Source organism: Schistocerca serialis, chromosome 2 (assembly GCF_023864345.2).
Source record: "Schistocerca serialis cubense isolate TAMUIC-IGC-003099 chromosome 2, iqSchSeri2.2, whole genome shotgun sequence".
Taxonomy (NCBI): domain Eukaryota; kingdom Metazoa; phylum Arthropoda; class Insecta; order Orthoptera; family Acrididae; genus Schistocerca; species Schistocerca serialis.
Window position 1 is genome coordinate 188,958,846 of NC_064639.1, and position 19,219 is coordinate 188,978,064.

Below are 19,219 nucleotides of genomic sequence, written 5' to 3' on the forward strand. Positions count from 1 at the left end.
CTACAAACAAATCTCAGTCTAAACGCACGAAAGATTTGAAACGTTAGTATCTTTTGACAAGTTTTCTCATAGTAGAACTAAACAATACCTCAGTCACTCCTCTCCAATGAAGGTGTTTAACGTGTTGTATGTATGAGTGAAGGAATAGAAAATCAATAATGTGTTTCATCTGGTGAAATAACTCTATAGTGATAATAATAATAATACAATATGACATAATAATAATAACAATACACTATCTCCAAACAGCTGCTTGGAGCGCAGTGCACAACGTATAAATCATTTTTGTTAGCATTGTCAATCTGTTCTAGTTTTTCCATCTTTTTTTATTTACTTCGCTTTCTTCTCTCACTTTGATAAATACCTACTTCTATTTCATTCTCTTATTTCTTGAGTGGTTCGATGAACTCTCAGCTAGGCACTTAAATGTGATTTGCAGAGTATCTATGTAGATGTATATGTAATACTCGAGGTCTTGTACAATACGTTGTACTGCAATGTTAGTTTGATGAAGTTCTCCACGGTGGTCTGTCACGTTCAAGTCTTTTCGAATCTGCATAATTACTACACACTACATCAATTTCGCCTTTTATTGTATTCCATTTTTATTCTTCACTCTCTCTTGCATTATCAAATTAAATGTTCGTTGGTGCCTCCTAGGTAAATTAAAATTATCATTTCTTTTCTTTCCGACTGTATTACATAAGTCTACATTACTTATCTGACCTAATCATCAGAATTCTGGTGTCAAAACATACTTCAAATTTCCATTCTGTTCATGCCTTTACCTTTTACCGTCCTCGTTGCAATTCCATATCAAGTTACAATACAAACAAATAGCTTCAAGAAAAACTATCTGACACTCAGGTTTCTATTTGACATAACATGTTTCTGTTTTCCAGGAAAGCTTGCACTGACACGGTCTGGATGCACTTTATGTCCTCTTTTGTCTGTATTTCTGCCATCGTGAGATATTTCGTTGCTAACTAGCAAAACTTTTCTACTACATGCTGTGTCTCATTTACTAATCCTGTTAGATAATCTTTAGCTGACTTAATTCGACTATACTCATTTACCTTTGTTTTATTTAAGTTCATTTTAAAACCTGTTTTCAAGAGACTAGTCTGGTTAAAGGATCTCTGATAGTGTTACAATGACATTGGTAAACTTTGAACTGTTAATTTTTTTCTCGTTGAACTCTACTTTTCGTTTAAAATTTGTCCATAAGAAAACTATCAGCAGCATGTGTTCAAAAGAATTTGTTCTGAAAGGAGGGGAGAATCAAAGGTCGTATATACTGAAAAAAATTTCGCCACCTGAAGAAACAATCATTTGTGCATTTAATGTGTCACCTCTGGTTTCTACAACATCAACAGATTACAGATACTCAGAAAATCAGGACTTAACGCCCGAACCCAGGGAATGGCAGTTGTCCAAAACCTGGGAATTGGCCAGCATTGAAGCCTGGGTTGAAGCCTTGGTTGAAGCCTGGGATGAACCCTGGGTTGAAGCCTGGGTTGAAGCCCGGGTTGAAGCCCGGGTTGACATCTGGGTTGAAGCCTGTGTTAAAGCCGGAGCCGTAGCCCTGGTTGCCATTGCTAGGGAACGCTGGGCGCCTGCTTGGTGGTGGCGGAGCGCCCCACTGGCCGCCGAAGTTTGGCCGCAGGGGCTGCTGCTGCTGCTGCTGCTGCTGGGGCGACTGGTTGTCTGCGCCTGACCCGTTGGACGCCTGGTTGTCCGTCGCGTTCACATCAGGCAGGCGCTGAATCTCCTGGGCGGCGCAAGCGGAGATCTGCGGACCAGCAGACAGTAAATCAGTAGCTGTCGGATAGCTCATGAGGCTCTTTCTGGTTTCTACGGGGGACGATCAGAAAGTAATGTAACACATTATTTTGCTCGGCCAGTTTCGGTTGAAAAAATGCACTCTTTGTTGTGGAGCATCGTGGAATATTCCCGCTTCAGCAACTGTAGTTTTATGAAGTTCTCATAGGTGGCAGCGCTACATGTAGCCTTCAAAATGGCGCCTGTAACAGAGTTGCGTTCCAAATACATAGCTGAGTTTCTTCTGGCGGAAAACCATAACATCACAGATATTCAAAGTCGTTTGCAGAATGTCTACGGACACTTGGCAGTGAACAAAAGCATGGCGAGTTGTTGGATGAGACATCTGTCATCACAGCAGCAAGCTCCATAAACCTGTCAGATCTTCCGTGTTCCAACTGGCCGTACACAGGTGCGAATCCTCCAGTGTTGGAACGCACGGACATTCTCGTTCGAAGTGATCGATGGATCACGACGAAGCACCTCGCTGCGCTACATGAGGTCTCTGTTGGTAGTGCTGACACACTCATCAACCAGGTGGGGTACTGAAAGGTATGTGTCCGCTGGTTCCTCGCCACCTAACAGAAGACCATAAGGAGCAACGAAAGACGACCTGTGCGGAGTTGCTTGCGCGTTACGGAGCTGATCGTGACAATTTTCTATCGAGCATCGTTATGAGCAATGGAAAATGGTTCAAATGGCTCTGAGCACTATGGGACTTAACTTCTAAGGTCATCAAGGTCATCAGTCCCCTAGAACTTAAAACTACTTAAACCTAACTAACCTAAGGACATCACACACATCCATGCGCGAGGCAGGATTCGAAGCTGCGACCGTAGCAGTCGCGCGGTTCCAGACTGTAGTGCCTAGAACCGCTCGGCCACCTCGTCTGGCCAAGGTCAATGGAAAATGGGTTCATCACTTCGAACTGGGAACAAAACGGCAATCCGTCGAGCGACACCACACCACTTCTCCTCCGAAGAAAAAGATCAAGGCTCCACCCTCAGCCGGTAAAGCTATGGCGACGGTCTTCTGGTACTCTGAAAGGGTTATTGCGTTTGACGTCGTCCCTCATGATGCACGATCAACTCTGAAGTGTACTGTGCTTCCCTCAGGAAACTGAAGAAATGACTTCAGCGTGTTCTTAGACACAAAAAGGAAACGAACGTCTCCTTCCCCACGACAACACAAGGCTTTGCAAAACTCTGCGCACCCGAGAGGGATTCACAAAACGTAATTGGACTGTTTTTCCTCTTCCACTGTACAGCCCGTATCTCGAACCTTCCATTTGTTTCGCTCAATGAAGGATGAACTCCGCAGGAAGCAGTACATGATGGCATGTTATTGATGCACCAAGATGTTGGCTCCAACGTCGACCATTAGAGTGGTCCACCAGTAAGATGCCGTAAGGACATAACATTGAATCGAGATTATGGCGATAAAAACCAACTTGTTTTGAGAAAAAATCTGTTGCATTACATATTCAGTGCCCCTCGGATGTTGATATCTTTGGATAATAACGTTTCCTTTTCTACATCCTATAATATGAAATCGATAGGATTAGGAGGAGCTTTGGACGTCGTCGCACTGTTCATGTGAACACTGTTGCAAACAAGCCCATTTTCGGTCTATAGGAACGCGACGTGACTGTATGATCATGCACGGACTAACGAAGAATATTTCTGGCCTCTAGGGTGCTAGTCGCGTGGAACTGTTGAGCGCCGATGAACAGTATGGCGACCACTGGTGCATAGACAGTCATCTGCGCAACGACAACACAGGACTCTGGAGTGAAGCCCGTTTCTTCAGATGACAGAAGTTTCTGTGTACAGCATCAGAATGGGTGGTCCATGTATGGAGGCTACGAGGAGAACGAATGTTACCAGACTACAGTAGAGACTAGCATCTGGCATGATGGTGTGGGGTACTTCTTGGTACGCCAGGGGATCATCTCTCTTTTATATAACATGGATACTAGGCCATACATTTCTGACATGTTACAGCTGGTGGCTGTGCTACAACTTGGATGTCTCAGTGACGTCATGTTTCAACAAGATAAGGCAGGACACATGTTACCCCTGTGCTGTGACCTACCTCAATGCACAGGATATTGCCCTGGCAAGCGCATTCTCCACACCTCCTACCTATTGAAAACATCTGGTCTTGGGTTGCTGAGACATTTGCAAGCCACCACTCCATAGCGACCTCTATGGATGAACTCTGTCACAGAGCTGAATCGGCATGGAATCTGCCAAGATCAGTTCTAGTCAGGTTAGAGCCAGGGGCGGCAGCTCTGTGTTCTAAATTTCGTATATCCAGAAAACACCTACAAATTTAATCATGTATTGTTCCTACTACACTGTGTACAAACAATAAGTAAGATTCCGTTATTTGCTATTCTTCACAGTGTCCCAGTTTTAATGTATTTCTGTATGTTAGCTACTGTTTCTATATAGCCCTTTTGCCTTTTTCAATGTTCGTATCCATGTAATTTTCGTATTTTCCTTCTTTATTTACCGTTTTTTAATCTTCAAGAGGCTCTTGTGGAAGTTTGACATTTATCTGTCCACCATCTCCACCTGCTACACGTACCAGTACCTCAGCTTTTTTATTTATGCGCAAATTTAGAGACCAGCTAACACACATTCCATTAGATTAACCAACCGTTTCAATTCGTGTCCAGTTTCAGCGGTTATCCCTATATTATCATGAAACACAATCAAGTAGATTTTCTCCCTATGCAGGCCGAAGTGGCCGAGCGGTTCTAGGTGCATCAGTCTGGAACCGCGCGACCGCTACGGTCGCAGGTCCGAATCCTGCCTTGGACATAGATGTGTGTGATGTCCTTAGGTTAGTTAGGTTTAAGTAGTTCTAAGTTCTAGGGACTGATGACCTTAGATGTTAAGTCCCATAGGACTCAGAGCAATTTTAATAAATTTTCTGTCTATGGCAAGCAACTCCCAGACTTAAATATGCCTTTACTTCCCTCACAGCCTTTTCCACACAGAAAGTAAAGATCAGAGGTGAAAATGAGCAACTTGTTCTTCAACTTCTCATGTTTATGGTCACTGGTATCGACCCATCAGTACTGACGGCTCCAGGCTACTTTTTTAAAGAGAGTAAATTACCCTTCTATCACCGTACTTCATACTGTACTGCAGGGCCAGCCACAGCGTAATGAACCGCATGCAAGCCGTATTTGCAGGCCTCGTGCGGACCGACGATCGGCCTGTCTTCGTTTCGCTCGGTCCTTCTCGGGAGTACCCGGTACGGCGCAACATTTCATTTAGTGTTGCGGTGTGGCAATCTTCGGTCGGGACAAGTCTTTGAGTTCGGCAGCCCCGTTGTGTCAGTCTGTTTCGCCCTCGCTATTTGCATGTGATATGTAGGACGTTCGCAGGTCCAGTGGCTGTTTGCACAAACAGAGCCACTCTAGTGATTATCGTCACAAACCTTCAAAAATCAGCGGTAATGGCAGAATAGACCGATGAGACTTCTCAAAAGCTATAACGCAGTCGCATAATGGACAGGATCCATATATTTGCTATGAAACAACATTCGAACACCACGCAAAAAGAATTTAAACATTCAGTTGGCAATGAAAGAGCAAAATAATACAAGGATCGACAGATGGGATTCATTGTCCTGTACATCAGGAAGCAATTTGTGCTAAATAGCGTGGACCACATCAAAAAATAATGAAAGAATAAAAAATTTCTTAAGTCGCAGGCGTCATTCCACTGCCAGTTACAACAATTTTCGATGGAATTTAACGAAGAGTGTGGAGGAGTTATATATTACTGCAAAGTACGTTGGTTGAACCAAGGGCATGCGTGGAACAATTTTTCGATTGAAAATCCACTATTATTGAATTTATGAAGGAGAAAGTAGTGCAGGAACGGAAATCAGAACATCCGTAATAAACTGCTGACCCTGGATTTTAAGTGGCCGTGACTGTACACCGTCTGCAGTAAGACACTCAATCGTGAGAGACAATTTGTTTCTGATATGACGGACACGCATTTAAAAAGAAAATAATATTGCGCAAGGGAAACAGTCCAGTATCCTACTGCGTGTGTGTATTGTGTGTATCAAACCGGGGACATAGAAACGACGGAGAGACTTCGTCCCTCAGTAGCCCTCTGTGGTACATAACCCCACAACAGGCCACAGCAGTCCACCCACCACACCGCCGCCCCTAACCGAACCCAAATTTATTGTGCGGTTCGGCCCCCAGTGGACACCCCGAAAGCGTCTCATACGAGACGAATGTAAACCCAGATGTTTGCGTGATAGGGTAATTATGGTGTACGCGTACGTGGATGCAGTGTTTGCGCAGCAATCGCCGACACAGCGTAACTGAGGAGGAATAAAAGGAACCAGCTCACATTCGCCGACATAGATGGAAAACCGCCTTAAAATCCATCCACAGGCTGGCCGGCACACCGGACCTCGACACTAATCCGCAGGGCGGATTCGTGCCGGGGACCGGCACGCCTTCCCGCTCGGGAAGGATTGTTTTCTACACGTTTTGAGGACACTGCTCATCTTACATCTGTTTTAGAGACAGGTCGCCCTTTCAGTGGAAAGCGTCCACGTGCATGTACATATGTAACCGACTGATCTGCAACGTAATTCCCATTTTATAGACAAATCCCTTTACGTTTGAATTATACAGGACGTCTACACTGTTTTCCTCAGAGTTCCCATTCGTCCACAATGAAGTTGCAAAAGTGGTATAATATTTCTGTCAACATACGTATGGGAGCAATTATGAAACTAAAGAAGTCTCGATTACGTGGCAACCTGAAAGTAAAAACCTGTGAAATTATCTGTGTCTGTTCGTATGCCATAACTTTATACCAGAAAAAACTACGTTACGTCTTCAGCGCATTTGTGACCTACTTTGTGGAGCAATACGAAATGTGAAATCAAATCGTATGTAGTGCCAATGCATTGCTACCTAAGTATAGTGCGATGGCAGTTTCCCTCTTCCCCTTCTATCTGTAAGACAGTGTGGTGTGGCAGTGGGGCAAGTGTGCAAACAGGCCGATCACTATGGCACAAGAGCTAGGGCACAGTTCATGAGCTGAATTCTTGCTGCCTCTGTTGTACTGCTTAAGGATGGAAAAAAGTCCTTTCCCCAATATTAAAAGGCATTGTCGTACAAATGCAGTGTATGAATGCAGCAGTTATGCTAAAATGAAGGGAATAAAAAGCGACAGGGATGCATTAGAAGACGATCATATCAACTTTAGGGTTCGTGACCAAAACAAGAACAGAGTCATCATTATGGTTGCGGCAAAGGTGTTTTAAAAAAGAATTGTTCCATATTCTTTAGTTGAAAGCGCCAGCCGTAAGCTGAAACAAAAGTCCTGTAAACTGATGCTCGAAAATAAGTACTTGTTGAGACGTAGGCCAGTGTATTGTATGATAGCTGTCCCTCTACTTGCGCTATCAGAGGTACTCAATGTCTTTAATATTAACTGTTACGCATCCTTCACCCCTCTCCTCAAAGTATCTTAGATTTGTGCGAAGATATCTTGTGATGTAATCTGTGAGAATCACAACTTTTTATATTATCTTCAACTAGATTGTTAAACATTACAGTGCTTCATATGTTGCAGTACTGCCTTGAGTAGTTTGTAGAGTTACAGTAAGATAGCTATTAGGACGCTGTTCACATGACCAGAAGGAGACATACGTCGCGATATATGGGGTTTATATCAGGTAGGTGATGTTAAAAACGTGTTACTAAGTGAAAAACACTGCACACTCTCATATAGACCGGGAAATGGTCACGGAATGGACACTTATAACTTTAATTATAAATAATAAAACACTAACTCATTTTTGACGTTGAAAATTTCAACTGAAGTCTATAAATGATTGGCAACAATTACGGCAGGAAACGTAAGAGTTTTGATTACCAAATGACGGACAGCGTCACACGAGAGAATGCCAGGAAGTATGAAACAGTACAAACTTGTACAATAGAATTTTTATCGAGCCAAGTCAGTCAGTCAGGGCTTACACGTGATCCAGCCGATATCTCCGTGCAGGCTATGATCTAAAAAATTTCCAATTGCTAGTTAATTATACTCGTTACAATTAGACTGCATTTCTGCAAAATTCACAGTGTTTGCTTACAACAAATTCACCATGATGGCAGCCCTCTTTTACTTTTATCAGTTGTTGCTGCCTACAATTCTGTCAGATGTCAGACATCATTCGTTTGCAGCATGAGATTGCTGCTCATTACGAGCAAAATCAGAAGAAACAAGGAACAGATAGAGTATTTTAATACTTTCTAAAGAAGATATACTAACTCCACAATAGCTTCCTCAGTTATATGGTTTTGCCCAATATATCCGGACGGCAACGAAGCTTCCTGACAATTTCCTCCGGCAGGGCTTAACGCAGAAGCTCAATGGTCTTTTTCTTTATTCTCTTGGCCGGGCCCATACTGACCTATCTCGATGCAGTGTTACTATCAAGTAAGTCTCCAGGTTCTAATGTCTGGCAGCAAGAGAACAACAGCTACAAGAAGACCAACGACGAACCGTAATCCACTTCACGGGAAAAGAGATTGACGACGCGACAAAATCAGTTCACGAAAAGGGACTCAATTTCACTCCAACACCGACTGCTGTACCTGTTGCATATTTCGTCAGTGGTGTGTAACAAGTAGTTTCCGCCCTCCATAGCGACGATGCGGAAGAGATACGTAGGGAAATGTGCAGCACGCTCTCTGGAGCCGTCCCACCGAGGACGAACATTACGAAAGCTAAAAGAGCTGCCATTCGAGATGTACGGAACGAACCTGAAGTAATCATTCTAGCTGCGGACAAAGATAATGCCACTGTACTGACGCTGTCAGAGTACAATCGCAAATTCTATGACGTACACGAGAATCCAGTATACAGAAAATTGAAGAGAGACCCGACCGTCTACGTTCTACTGTGGGCAAAACGGGCACACCAACTTACCAGCTGGCCAAACATTTAACGGCGGTATTAAGCCCCTACATCGGTAAATGTCAGCACCACTTCAGGATCTCTGTACATTTCATTTAACAGATTGCAAGAACTAGGCCTCGATGACCAGGGCCTTACGGTCAGCTTTGATGTGGTATCCCTCTTCACCAGAGTGCCGCTTGTTGATTCCCTCAAGTTGATCAGGGAGAAATTCAATCCGGCAATGACTCTTCGAATTTGTGCTCACGTCAACATTCTTTCTCTTCGCTGACGACGGTTGTAAACAAACGGAAGGGGTCACCGTGTGGTGCCAACTATCACCATTTGCTGTAAACTTGCTTACGGAGGACTTCGAAGACAAACCCTGGAAAAAGCTGCCCTGAATCCTACGTGGTTTTCAGATATGTTGATGGCACATTTGTGGTGTGGAAACATGGGAGTGAAAGACTTCAGGGGGTTTTTCCAGCATCTGATCTCTGTGCACCCTAGTACCAAATTCGCCATGGAGATGGAAGAAAATGGCGATCTCCCCTTTTTGGACGTCTTAGTCAAGCGCAGAACGGAGAGCACTATAGGACACTGTGTGCACGGGAACGCCACCCACATTGATTTGTTTCTCCACGCTGACAACCCAACATCCTTCATTGCGTGAGGGTGTGCTATGTACACTGGCACAGAGGGCCCGTGTCATAGCGGTCGAAGAAAGCCTACCAAGGGAGCTTGACCACCACAGGCAAGTTTACAAGAAGAACGGATACGACAAAAGGCAAATCCGACGTGCTTTTAGGCAGGAAGTACAATCCCAGCAGAGATAAAACGACGAGGAGGACACGACATTGGCGTATAGGTCATACGCCGGCAGGGTATCGAACAAAATCGGCAGAATCCTGGCTCGACGTAATATTAAATGCGTTTTTCGCCCACTTCCGGAAACGCGTGCCTATTAGGTACGGCAAAACATGACTCGGGCTCTATAAACGAGGTGTTTACCGTATTCCATGTAAATGCGGTAAGGCGTACATCGGGGAGACTGTACAAAGAATGGAAGAAAGATGCAAGGAACACAGAAGACACACAGAACTTCCGAAAATCAGCGGTTGCAGAACACTGCGAGGTTACAGGTTGCTCCAGGAAGCATGAAGAAACGAAAGTGTTAAGACATGTCGTCGTTTTGGACTGTGTTCTGAAGGAGGCTATTGAAATACGAGTGGCTAACGGACAGGCCGACGCAGGCCACTGAAGTGCTGAAGACCAGAGATGGCGCCCACCATCCGGCGGCGCACCATCCCCCCCGCCCCCCTCCCCCCCCCCCCCCCTGGCCACTACCCCTACCGGCACCCCGCCCATGACGGCTCGTGACCGGCAGTGAAGCAAGGGATGGGGGCGATAACGTATTAAGGAGGCCGGATGTAGCGAAGATGCTCATTCTGCTGGTGTCGCTTGAAGATGACAGCACAAAAACGACTGCATCCGGTTGGACACGCGACAATGGTACAAACTGTTGAGTCATTGTTTTTCAGTACACCGTCCTCAGTCAGCAATAGAAATATTTGCACTTGTACCTGTTACGTCCTACATACACTGAAGTGCCAAAGAAACTGCTGTGAGCATGCGTATTCAAATACAGAGGTATGGAAGCAGGCAATATACGGCGCTGAGGTCTGTAGCACCTATTTAAGACAAGTGGATCTGTTGTTAGATCGGTTACTGCTCCTACAATGGCAGGTTATCAAGATTTAATTGAATTTGAAAGTGGTATTATAGTCCGCGCACGAGCGATTTGACACAGCATCTCCGAGGAAGCTATGAAGTGGGGATTTTCCCATATGGCCATTTCAGCAGTGTACCGTGAATCCGGCTAAACATCAAATCCCCGACATCGCTGCGGCCGGAGAAAGATCCTGCAGGAACGGTACCAACGACGACTGAAGAGAATCATTCATCGTGACAAAAGTGTAACCCTTCCACAAATTGCTGTAGATTTCAGTGCTCAGCCATCAAGTGTCAGTGTGCTAACCACTCAACGAAACATGATCGATATGGGCTTTCGGAGCCGAACGCCCACTCGTGTACCCTTGATGACTGCACGACACAAAGATTTACGCTTCGCCTGGGCCGGTCAACACCGCCATTGGACTGTTGATGACCGGAAACATGTAGCCTCATCAGACGTGTCTCGTTTCACATTGTATCGAGCGGATCGACGCGTACGGGTATGGAGACAACCTCATGAATCCATGGAAACTGCATGTCAGCAGGGAATTGTTAAAGCTGGTGGAGGCTCTGTTACGGTGTGTGGCGTGTGCAGTTGGAGTCATATGGGAGCCCTGATACATACTCTAACAATTGACACGTGCGTAAGCATGACGCCTGATCACCTGCATCAATTCATGTCCATTGCACATTCCGAAGGACTTGGGCAATTCCAGCTGGACAATTCGATTCCCCACACGTCCAGAATTGCTACAGAGTGGCTCCTGGAACGGTCTTCTGATTTTAAACACTCCGCTGGCCACCAGACTTCCCAGACATGAGCAGTATTGAGCATATCTGGTATGCCTTGCAACGTGCTGTTCAGAAGAGATCGCCACTTCCTCGTACTCTTACCGGATGGTGCAAGACGCGCAGGACGCACTCCTGCTCTTGCAACAGCAGGGTAAGGATGTGATTTTCTGCTGGGTTCCAGGGCACACAGGGATTCCTGGAAATGAACTTGCAGATGCGGCTGCCACGGAGGCTTGCTCCATCCCACCTCCTGCTCGCTGTTCCGTCCCCCTGCAGGCCATTACGTCTTTCGTGACTCGGAAGGTCATGCGTTGGTGGGAGGCTCAGTGGCTGGACGTGAGGGATAATAAGTTGCGAGCGGTGAAGGATTCTGTCCGACCGTGGCTCACCTCCTTCCGACAACGACGCGCTGAGGAAGTAGCCCTTACACAGCTTAGAATAGGACATTGTCCTTTGACACATGGTTTTCTGTTACGTCGTGAGGAGCCACCAACGTGTCAGACATGTGGGACACAGTTGTCGATACGGCATATTTTAACTGAGTGTGTTTTATATGCGGGTTTGAGGGAAGATTTCAGTTTCCCACCAGACCTACCCTCTCTTTTAACTAATAATGAGGCGAGTGTCGCTAGAGTTTTACGTTTTTGTGTGATGTCTGGCCTTCTTCCCAAAATATTGGGATTGAAGTCTTAATGTGCTGTCCAGTGGTTTGGTCACCCATTATTTGTAAGTGGTCACTCAGCCACCGTTACTTATTTTTCCCTGTTTGTACTGCTATTTTATTTTTAGTTTTATCTCCCTGTTTTGATGTGCTGTGTCCATTCTTGCAATTTGAACAATACCAATTCTTTCACGATTCGGCTCTGAATTGAACTTTTGGGAACGGGCGCTGATAACCTCGCTGTTGTGCGCCCTAAAACACTAATAATCATCATCATCATCGTACTCTTACGGATTTATGGACAGCCCTGGATGATTCATGGTGTCAGTTCCCTCCAGCCCTACTTCAGACATTAGTCGAGTCCACGCCACGTCATGCTGCGGCACTTCTGCTTGCTCGCGGGGGCCCCACACAATATTAGGCAGGTGTATCAATTTCTTTGGCTCTTCAGTGTATAATGTGTCCTTATTTTGCGGCGTCCAGAAAACGAATGACGACAATCTAATCTCCATTAGACAAAACAGAAAACGATAGCAGTCACACAAATGCACAAAGATAGTGTCCTGTCCGAAAAGTATTGTCATGAAAAAACATAATAACCCGCGAAAATAAAGGAAAAGGGTACTATTGTTCATGAAGGAGGTTTATAGGTATATCGCAGAGTGTACAGCCAATATGCAGGTTATAATCTCCTAAAAAGTCCATGTGATTCTGTAAATCTTTGTATTTTCTGACTCGAAGATATTGGTGAGGCCTCTGGGACATTGGTGTTTAAATTTTTTCCACTTGTTATGCACTGATGAGCCGAAATATTACGACCACTGCCCACCGCGAAGATGACTGCCTCCTGGTGGTGTTGCTGGCTTGTGACGCAGTAAGGAAAGGATGTACGCGGAAGAGAGACGAATGGGCAGTCATTACAGCGAAGATACGGGCCGCAAATGCGGATATCCACTGGCATAAGTGGTTTTAACAAGGGACACATCGTTGTGGCTGGAAACGAGAATCTCCGAAACAGTGAATCTGGTCGCCTGCTGGCGTACTACAGTCGTGATCATCTGTGAAAAGTGGCTGAAGGACGGTGGAGTAACGCTTAGGCCGTATGGTATATGATAACCACGTGACATCACAGAACGTGGAGGTCGGAGGATCGCCCACTTCGTAATCCAGGGTAGACAGCGATCTATAGCAGATCTGACGACAGTGTACAATGCTGCTGGAGGCACAAGTATTACGAAGCTCACTTATCAAAGCAGTTGCTGAGAATGGAGCTCCACATCACACGACTTGTTCCTGTGTTGACCCAACTACAACGTCAGTTACGTTTGCAATAGACACAGTATTGCTGAGGTTTTCACCTTGGATCAATAAAAACGTGCCGCCTGTCGAATGAATCGCATTTTTTATTACTCCTCGTCGATGGCTGGGTCCTTACACGGTGTCATCCAAGAGAATAGCTGTACGAATGATGCACCGCGTCGCAGATGCAGGCCTGTGAGAGCAGAATTATGCTGTGGGGTACACTGAGTTGGGCTTTCATGGCATCTGTGGTGGTAACTGAAGGTATCATGACAGCAGTGAACTACGTGAACATTACTGCATAATGCTTGAAGTCTTGATATCTTCCAGCAGGATAACTGTCCGTGTTGCAAGGTCAGAATTGTGTTTCAGTGATTTGAGGGGCATTATAATGAACTCGAATTGATGTCTTGGCCATCAAATGAGGCTGATCTGTACCGATTAGAACACATACCGGGCGCCAGTTGAATGCCCATAAACCACGCCGTAATTTGCAGGAATTGCTTCACCTATGCGTAGACACTTGGTACCACCTTCTGGAATACTGTCAAGGACTTGTAGAATCCATGCAGGCTCTCTGTCGTACTGTGTTTCAACAGTGGAACAACAAGCTATTAAACAGGTAGTCATAATGTTTTGGCTCACTTTTTTTAGGTTCAGGGATGTCTACGGATCTATAAAAATCGCGAATAAGTGCACATTGTACAAATGTTATGACAGCATAACTAATTTGCTCAGTATTTCGTGACGTGTTTAATACAAAAATCATAAATAGTAAATACACTTACACGTGTAGATATCTGTGAGTGAATACAGTACACACTTCTAGCGTACTAGCCAAACTAACAAGAATACACATACCGAATTGTGCCGTAATAGTCTTCGTCGGGACTATAAGCTGCTTCTTTACAACTGACACATAGACATTTTTGCTGGTCGTTTACCATGATTTTAGTCCATTAAGTTCAATAATGGCTCTGAGCACTATGGAACTTAACATCTGAGGTCATCAGTCCCCTAGAACTTAGAACTACTTAAACCTAACTAACCTAAGGACATCACACACAACCATGTCCGAGGCAGGATTCGAACCTGCGACCGTAGCGGTCTCGCGGTTCCAGACTGAAGCGCCAGGAACCGCTCGGCCACAACTGCCGACAGTCCATTAAGTAACAGAGTATTTAAGCAACAGCAAACAACGCAGAGTGTCATACTAGCTATGCACAGGGAATGGGATGCAAGGCAATATTTTAACCTCGTCCAAGTAGCCTCGAGAAATTCCAGATGTATGAATGATAGGAACACTGACTGTCCACAAGGGAACAGAGTTTGCGGCATTGGTTGCAGATAGTCGCCGAGCATAGATATATAATCCGCTCCTATACAGGAAAACAGCTTTGTCAAGTCAACGAGGCGACATCTCACCCCACATTATCAGCTGACGCCTGTCGTAACTCCCATTCTAATGGGTACAGTCAATATCAAAGAGTTCTGCTGGTCTTATCCGAACGTAAGCACGCTCATAAGTGGAGAGTAGAGTGAACGACGATTCGTTTGACTACAAAGCAGTCTCCCATGGTTACGTGACCAACATGTATTCTTGCGACACCAATTTCGATATTTCAAGGCATTGGATGGTACAAACAGTGGCTTTGAAATGGCCGTTCTATCGTGAATATTTTCTCCATGATCTTTTCTCGTTCTTTCAAAAGTTATCATACGCTTCTAAGCTTTCTGTTTCTGTCACTCAACTTGAATTTCAGCCATTGTTGTGCTCAGCAGGTCGTAGTTTCCTTGACTGACATGTGCTGTAAATAGAGTGGACGCAGTTCTTTTCTCGACACTAATAGAAATGTTGTCCTCTTTATTACTAAAACTTCAGCAAGATTGTTCTCAGCAGTCTCGTCTCTCTATAAATCTAAGGGATTCGCCATAACGAAGTTTTAACACATCAGTATATATTCCGTCTGACATCTATCACCAATAGTAACAGACTAACGATTGTGCATTCTCGGTAGCTAGGTGGGATACTTCAACACTAATGAACTGGAATACACAGGGGTTTCGGGTGCTGTTATAACACAGGTGCCCACAGTGCTTGGTCGGCAGCTGCAGTCAGTGGTATTTCCAAGTGAAAACGCTTCACACAGAATTAAGGGAATCGCAGGTAAAGCGAAATCTGGTCTGCCAGATAGAGATTTCTAAAGACTGGCTGAGTTGCCTGTAAAGTAAAATCTTGTTAATTCGAGCCCCGCCTTCGTTTAGTCCGAGATGGATAACACATTACAAATAGGTTAAAAAAATCAAACCAATATTACGGATGAAATCTAAAATCTGCCGGGAGTGGGTGCGATCATCGGCCGAGATGCGGGCGCCCACACTGCTTACAATTGTGCCCGCTTTAACCACTGTTGTTGTTTCACCCAGTCAGCCAATGTCTGCTCGGGCTCAGTGCAGTGTGTATGTGTAGTCGGGCCGTGTTAATTTTTATTATTGCTACTGCCATTTTTCACCAATGTGAGCGCTGACTCCTCAAAGCAAAACAGGCAATTTGTTTCTTTGCAGACGAAAATTTTGCGACGGAGGATCTTGCACAGAGGAGAGAGAATAAAAAAAGGGTTGCGGCGGAGTTGGGCGTAGGTGAAGTTACAGAATATGACAGGCGACGAAACAGAACCTCACTAGAGTTGTGGTATTCTACCAAAGCATCTTGTTCCTCTTCTAAAGAAACATCAGAATTAACGGATCGTAAAACCATGAAAACGTAAAATTACGAACAGACTAGTGAAGCCCTTCATTTGTGGTTTGCTTGACAGCGAGCTAAAATAAGCCCAATAAGTGGTTCGATGATTCAGAAGCAGGCGCTCTGATTTCGAAAACAAGCTGAAGGAGGAGAAGGAAGTTTTTCTGCTGGTTGTGGCTGACCGGATAGGTCGAACAGAAGGTAACAGAAGGTATAGAGAGCGGCGCCTTGATATCTGTAGTGAAAAGTCATCCGTTGACAGAGGAGCTATCAAAATTATCCAAGAAGAAACTTAAAAAATATAGTAAATCTTCACTGGATCAGGTTTATAATTGTGGTGACACAGGCCTCAATTATAGAATACTTCCGACTAAAACGATAGCAGCTACAAATGAAGCTTCGGCTACAGTTTATAAGAAAGCAGCAGGTAGCGTGCCTTGCTTGCGGCAATGCCTCTGGAGATCACAAATTGCAGCTTTTGTTAATTGTTAGGTCTGCTAAACCAATAGCAATCAAAAATATACAGTAAAGGGGAAGAGGACGATGTTGGTACTAACAAAGTGAGCCATAGTGATGGAACGGCGGCATTAGAATTAGCATTGCACTACGTGGAACAACGGAATGTGGCGACACCAGCTAACGTTATGCTTCTAAGAAGATGGCGGGACTACGCTGCTAAGAACAGACGTTATTCACAAAAACAAAAAAACTTCTGATTCCTTTTTCCGAAAACAAAATGTGGTGTGACAAAATAGATAGCTGCCCGAGGAAAAGACTTGGCAAGTGTTTTGTCTGGAGTGAGGCGCTCTGTAGGGCAGAAACATGTATACTGAGACGAGAGGATGAAGACAAGCCAGAAGCATTTGAAATGTGAATGTGGAGGAGAATGGATTGGGTAAGCTGGAGGGAAAGAGTGACAAACGGATGAGCGTTGGAAAGGGTTGCTGAGATGCGGAGACTGCTGCAGGCTACAAGGGAAAGGAAGAACAGGATGGGACATTCGTTGACACGAAAGTGCCTGGTAACAGAAGCTTTGGAAAGTATTGCAAATTGAGAGGACGGAGGAGGTACAAGAGGACAAACAACATCAAGGGAAGCAGAAATTACACAGAAGTGAAGTGGGAGAAGATAGGAGAGCACGGAGACCTACCATGTGAAAACCTGGCTATGGACAGAACACTGACGATGATGACGACGATGATGACTAGCAACAGTTGTACAGTAATTTATGTAATAAGTGTGTGTTTACAGTATAACGTTTGAGTTTCTAATAGAACATTATTTCTTAATCAAATTCTAATTAATACGTGAACTGATGAAATGTTATTGTTTACTGCAATGATACTGTGAATACCGAGGCCTGAATCTATTTTTAAGTGAAAGATCTGTAGATTGTCACACTTCGTTTTGTTCTAGTTTTCCCAAATTCGAATTCCACTCGGTCCCAGTTACCTCGCATTACCGAAATTTTGCTGTATATACCGTAATAATCTTTCATTGTACTAACTTTCGTCACGTAATTACTGCTACTTCAGTCTTCAGAGAAAATATTTCTTGGGGCAGAAATACCCGACGCTATCGATATACCTGCTTCATGAAAGTCCGTGGACACAATATACAGGTGCGTAACGTTGACTTCTTCCATGATATTAGTCATGAAACGTCACATCTACTTTCATTGCTGCAAAAACTCGTGTACCACGTGCACTTGGCTGTAGTGGGCGGAGCAAATCTGATCTATTTTGGACGATTGGCGCTGCATGCTGTGGAGCTGGAAAATGAAAACATTAATTATCCCTGTACAAGTTTCGAAAGGCCTTCACTTGTTGTTTAATGGGAGTGAGAGAATATCGGTTTTTTAATGATGCGAACTTACTGTCGCTGTAAAGCTGTAAACACATTTATATGAAACAAGCGCGGCTACGTTTCAGAACTATTAGATGATTCGCGGGTCTATTATCTTCTTTCTACATTATGTCTCTTCATTGTCAGCCAAAATTAGAGCCACATTATGGGCGTATTAACATAGTGATATCTCCGTGAGCTGGTTTTCGCTCGTCACTTGTATCTTACCGTGTGCAACTGCCAATCGGTAATTCGACACGATCACATAGCTCCTTTCCAATTCTTTCTCTGCAGCCCCTTATGATATGTCACAATATGGTTTTCAGTGGATTTTGCTGAGACAATTAATGCATGAGTTGACAAGGTCTGCACTTTTAGAAACACGTTGTCACAAATTGCGTGCCTACACCCTCTGTAATTGGAAACGCCATTGTCATTCTAATAGGACTTACAATATATTGACTTATATCAGATTATTTAATGGTTTCTTTAGTTCATGCCAATAATCCCCTGTATCTTTCCCTTGATCACTATCTCGCTGTTCGTAATAAACTGAACCGCGCAGATTGTACACAAAAGGTAGACAAGTGTGTTTTCTTGCACTGTTCGTATGAGACACGTTTGTTACGTTCGCATCCACAAGGTGCAGCACAGACAGAGCAGAGACTATGTCTTCCACCCCTAATCACAGGGGTAATAAGAGAGATTTTCAGTTTCAGAGCAGCAGATTAAAAACATTATCCTGTGTAAAGGTTTCAGCGAGGTATTTTCATACGTTTAAGTTTAAAATACGAACATAGAGAAGTACAGTCAGTAAAAATCAGTAGGGGGTGATCTGAGCAACAGAGAACAAATATTTCTTCAATTATCCTTTCCACAACATTGAGATACCATGAAACCATGAAAACTGGAGGGAGATAAGATGAAATCACGAAATAAATCATCTTATTAGTAAACAAACCAAGTACTCTCCGATGACTGTACGTCTGAGCCACTTACCGCCAGGAAGAAGAAGAAAAGCAACGCTCTCATCTCGATTGCGGACTGCAGCTGACCGGAGCAATGAGCGGTCTTTTTATACCTCACCAAGCATCGCGTGATATTTATTCCTACTGAGGACTGCTTGTTTGCGAACGGGGCTATGACACGCGCAGGTGTCGACACCTCCCGTAAAGCAAAAGCTGACAGTCTATGGACACAGAATGAACTGTTATTGTACCGTATTCCGTGAAGGCTTGAGACGTCACAGCTCGTTTATGTTTGGAACTAAGAAAGGTGTTTTGGCAACTGAATAAACAACAGTGGAATGATACAGGAATTGCACACGTGCTTCAGCGTACTGCCTCATGTAGCAGCAGCTGCTTTCAA

General features: G+C 44.4%; 1 protein-coding gene across 1 annotated transcript; it reads right to left on the reverse strand.

The window, feature by feature from the left end:
- Positions 1 to 1,317: 1,317 nt before the first annotated feature.
- Positions 1,318 to 19,000, reverse strand: LOC126456915 (circumsporozoite protein-like). Its single transcript, XM_050092848.1, has 2 exons — positions 18,851 to 19,000; positions 1,318 to 1,792 (listed from the first exon to the last, which is right to left on the reverse strand). Exons 1-2 carry the CDS (start codon positions 18,881 to 18,883, stop codon positions 1,403 to 1,405), a joined length of 423 nt encoding a protein of 140 aa, XP_049948805.1. The 5' UTR covers positions 18,884 to 19,000; the 3' UTR covers positions 1,318 to 1,402.
- Between the last annotated feature and the right edge of the window lie 219 nt (positions 19,001 to 19,219).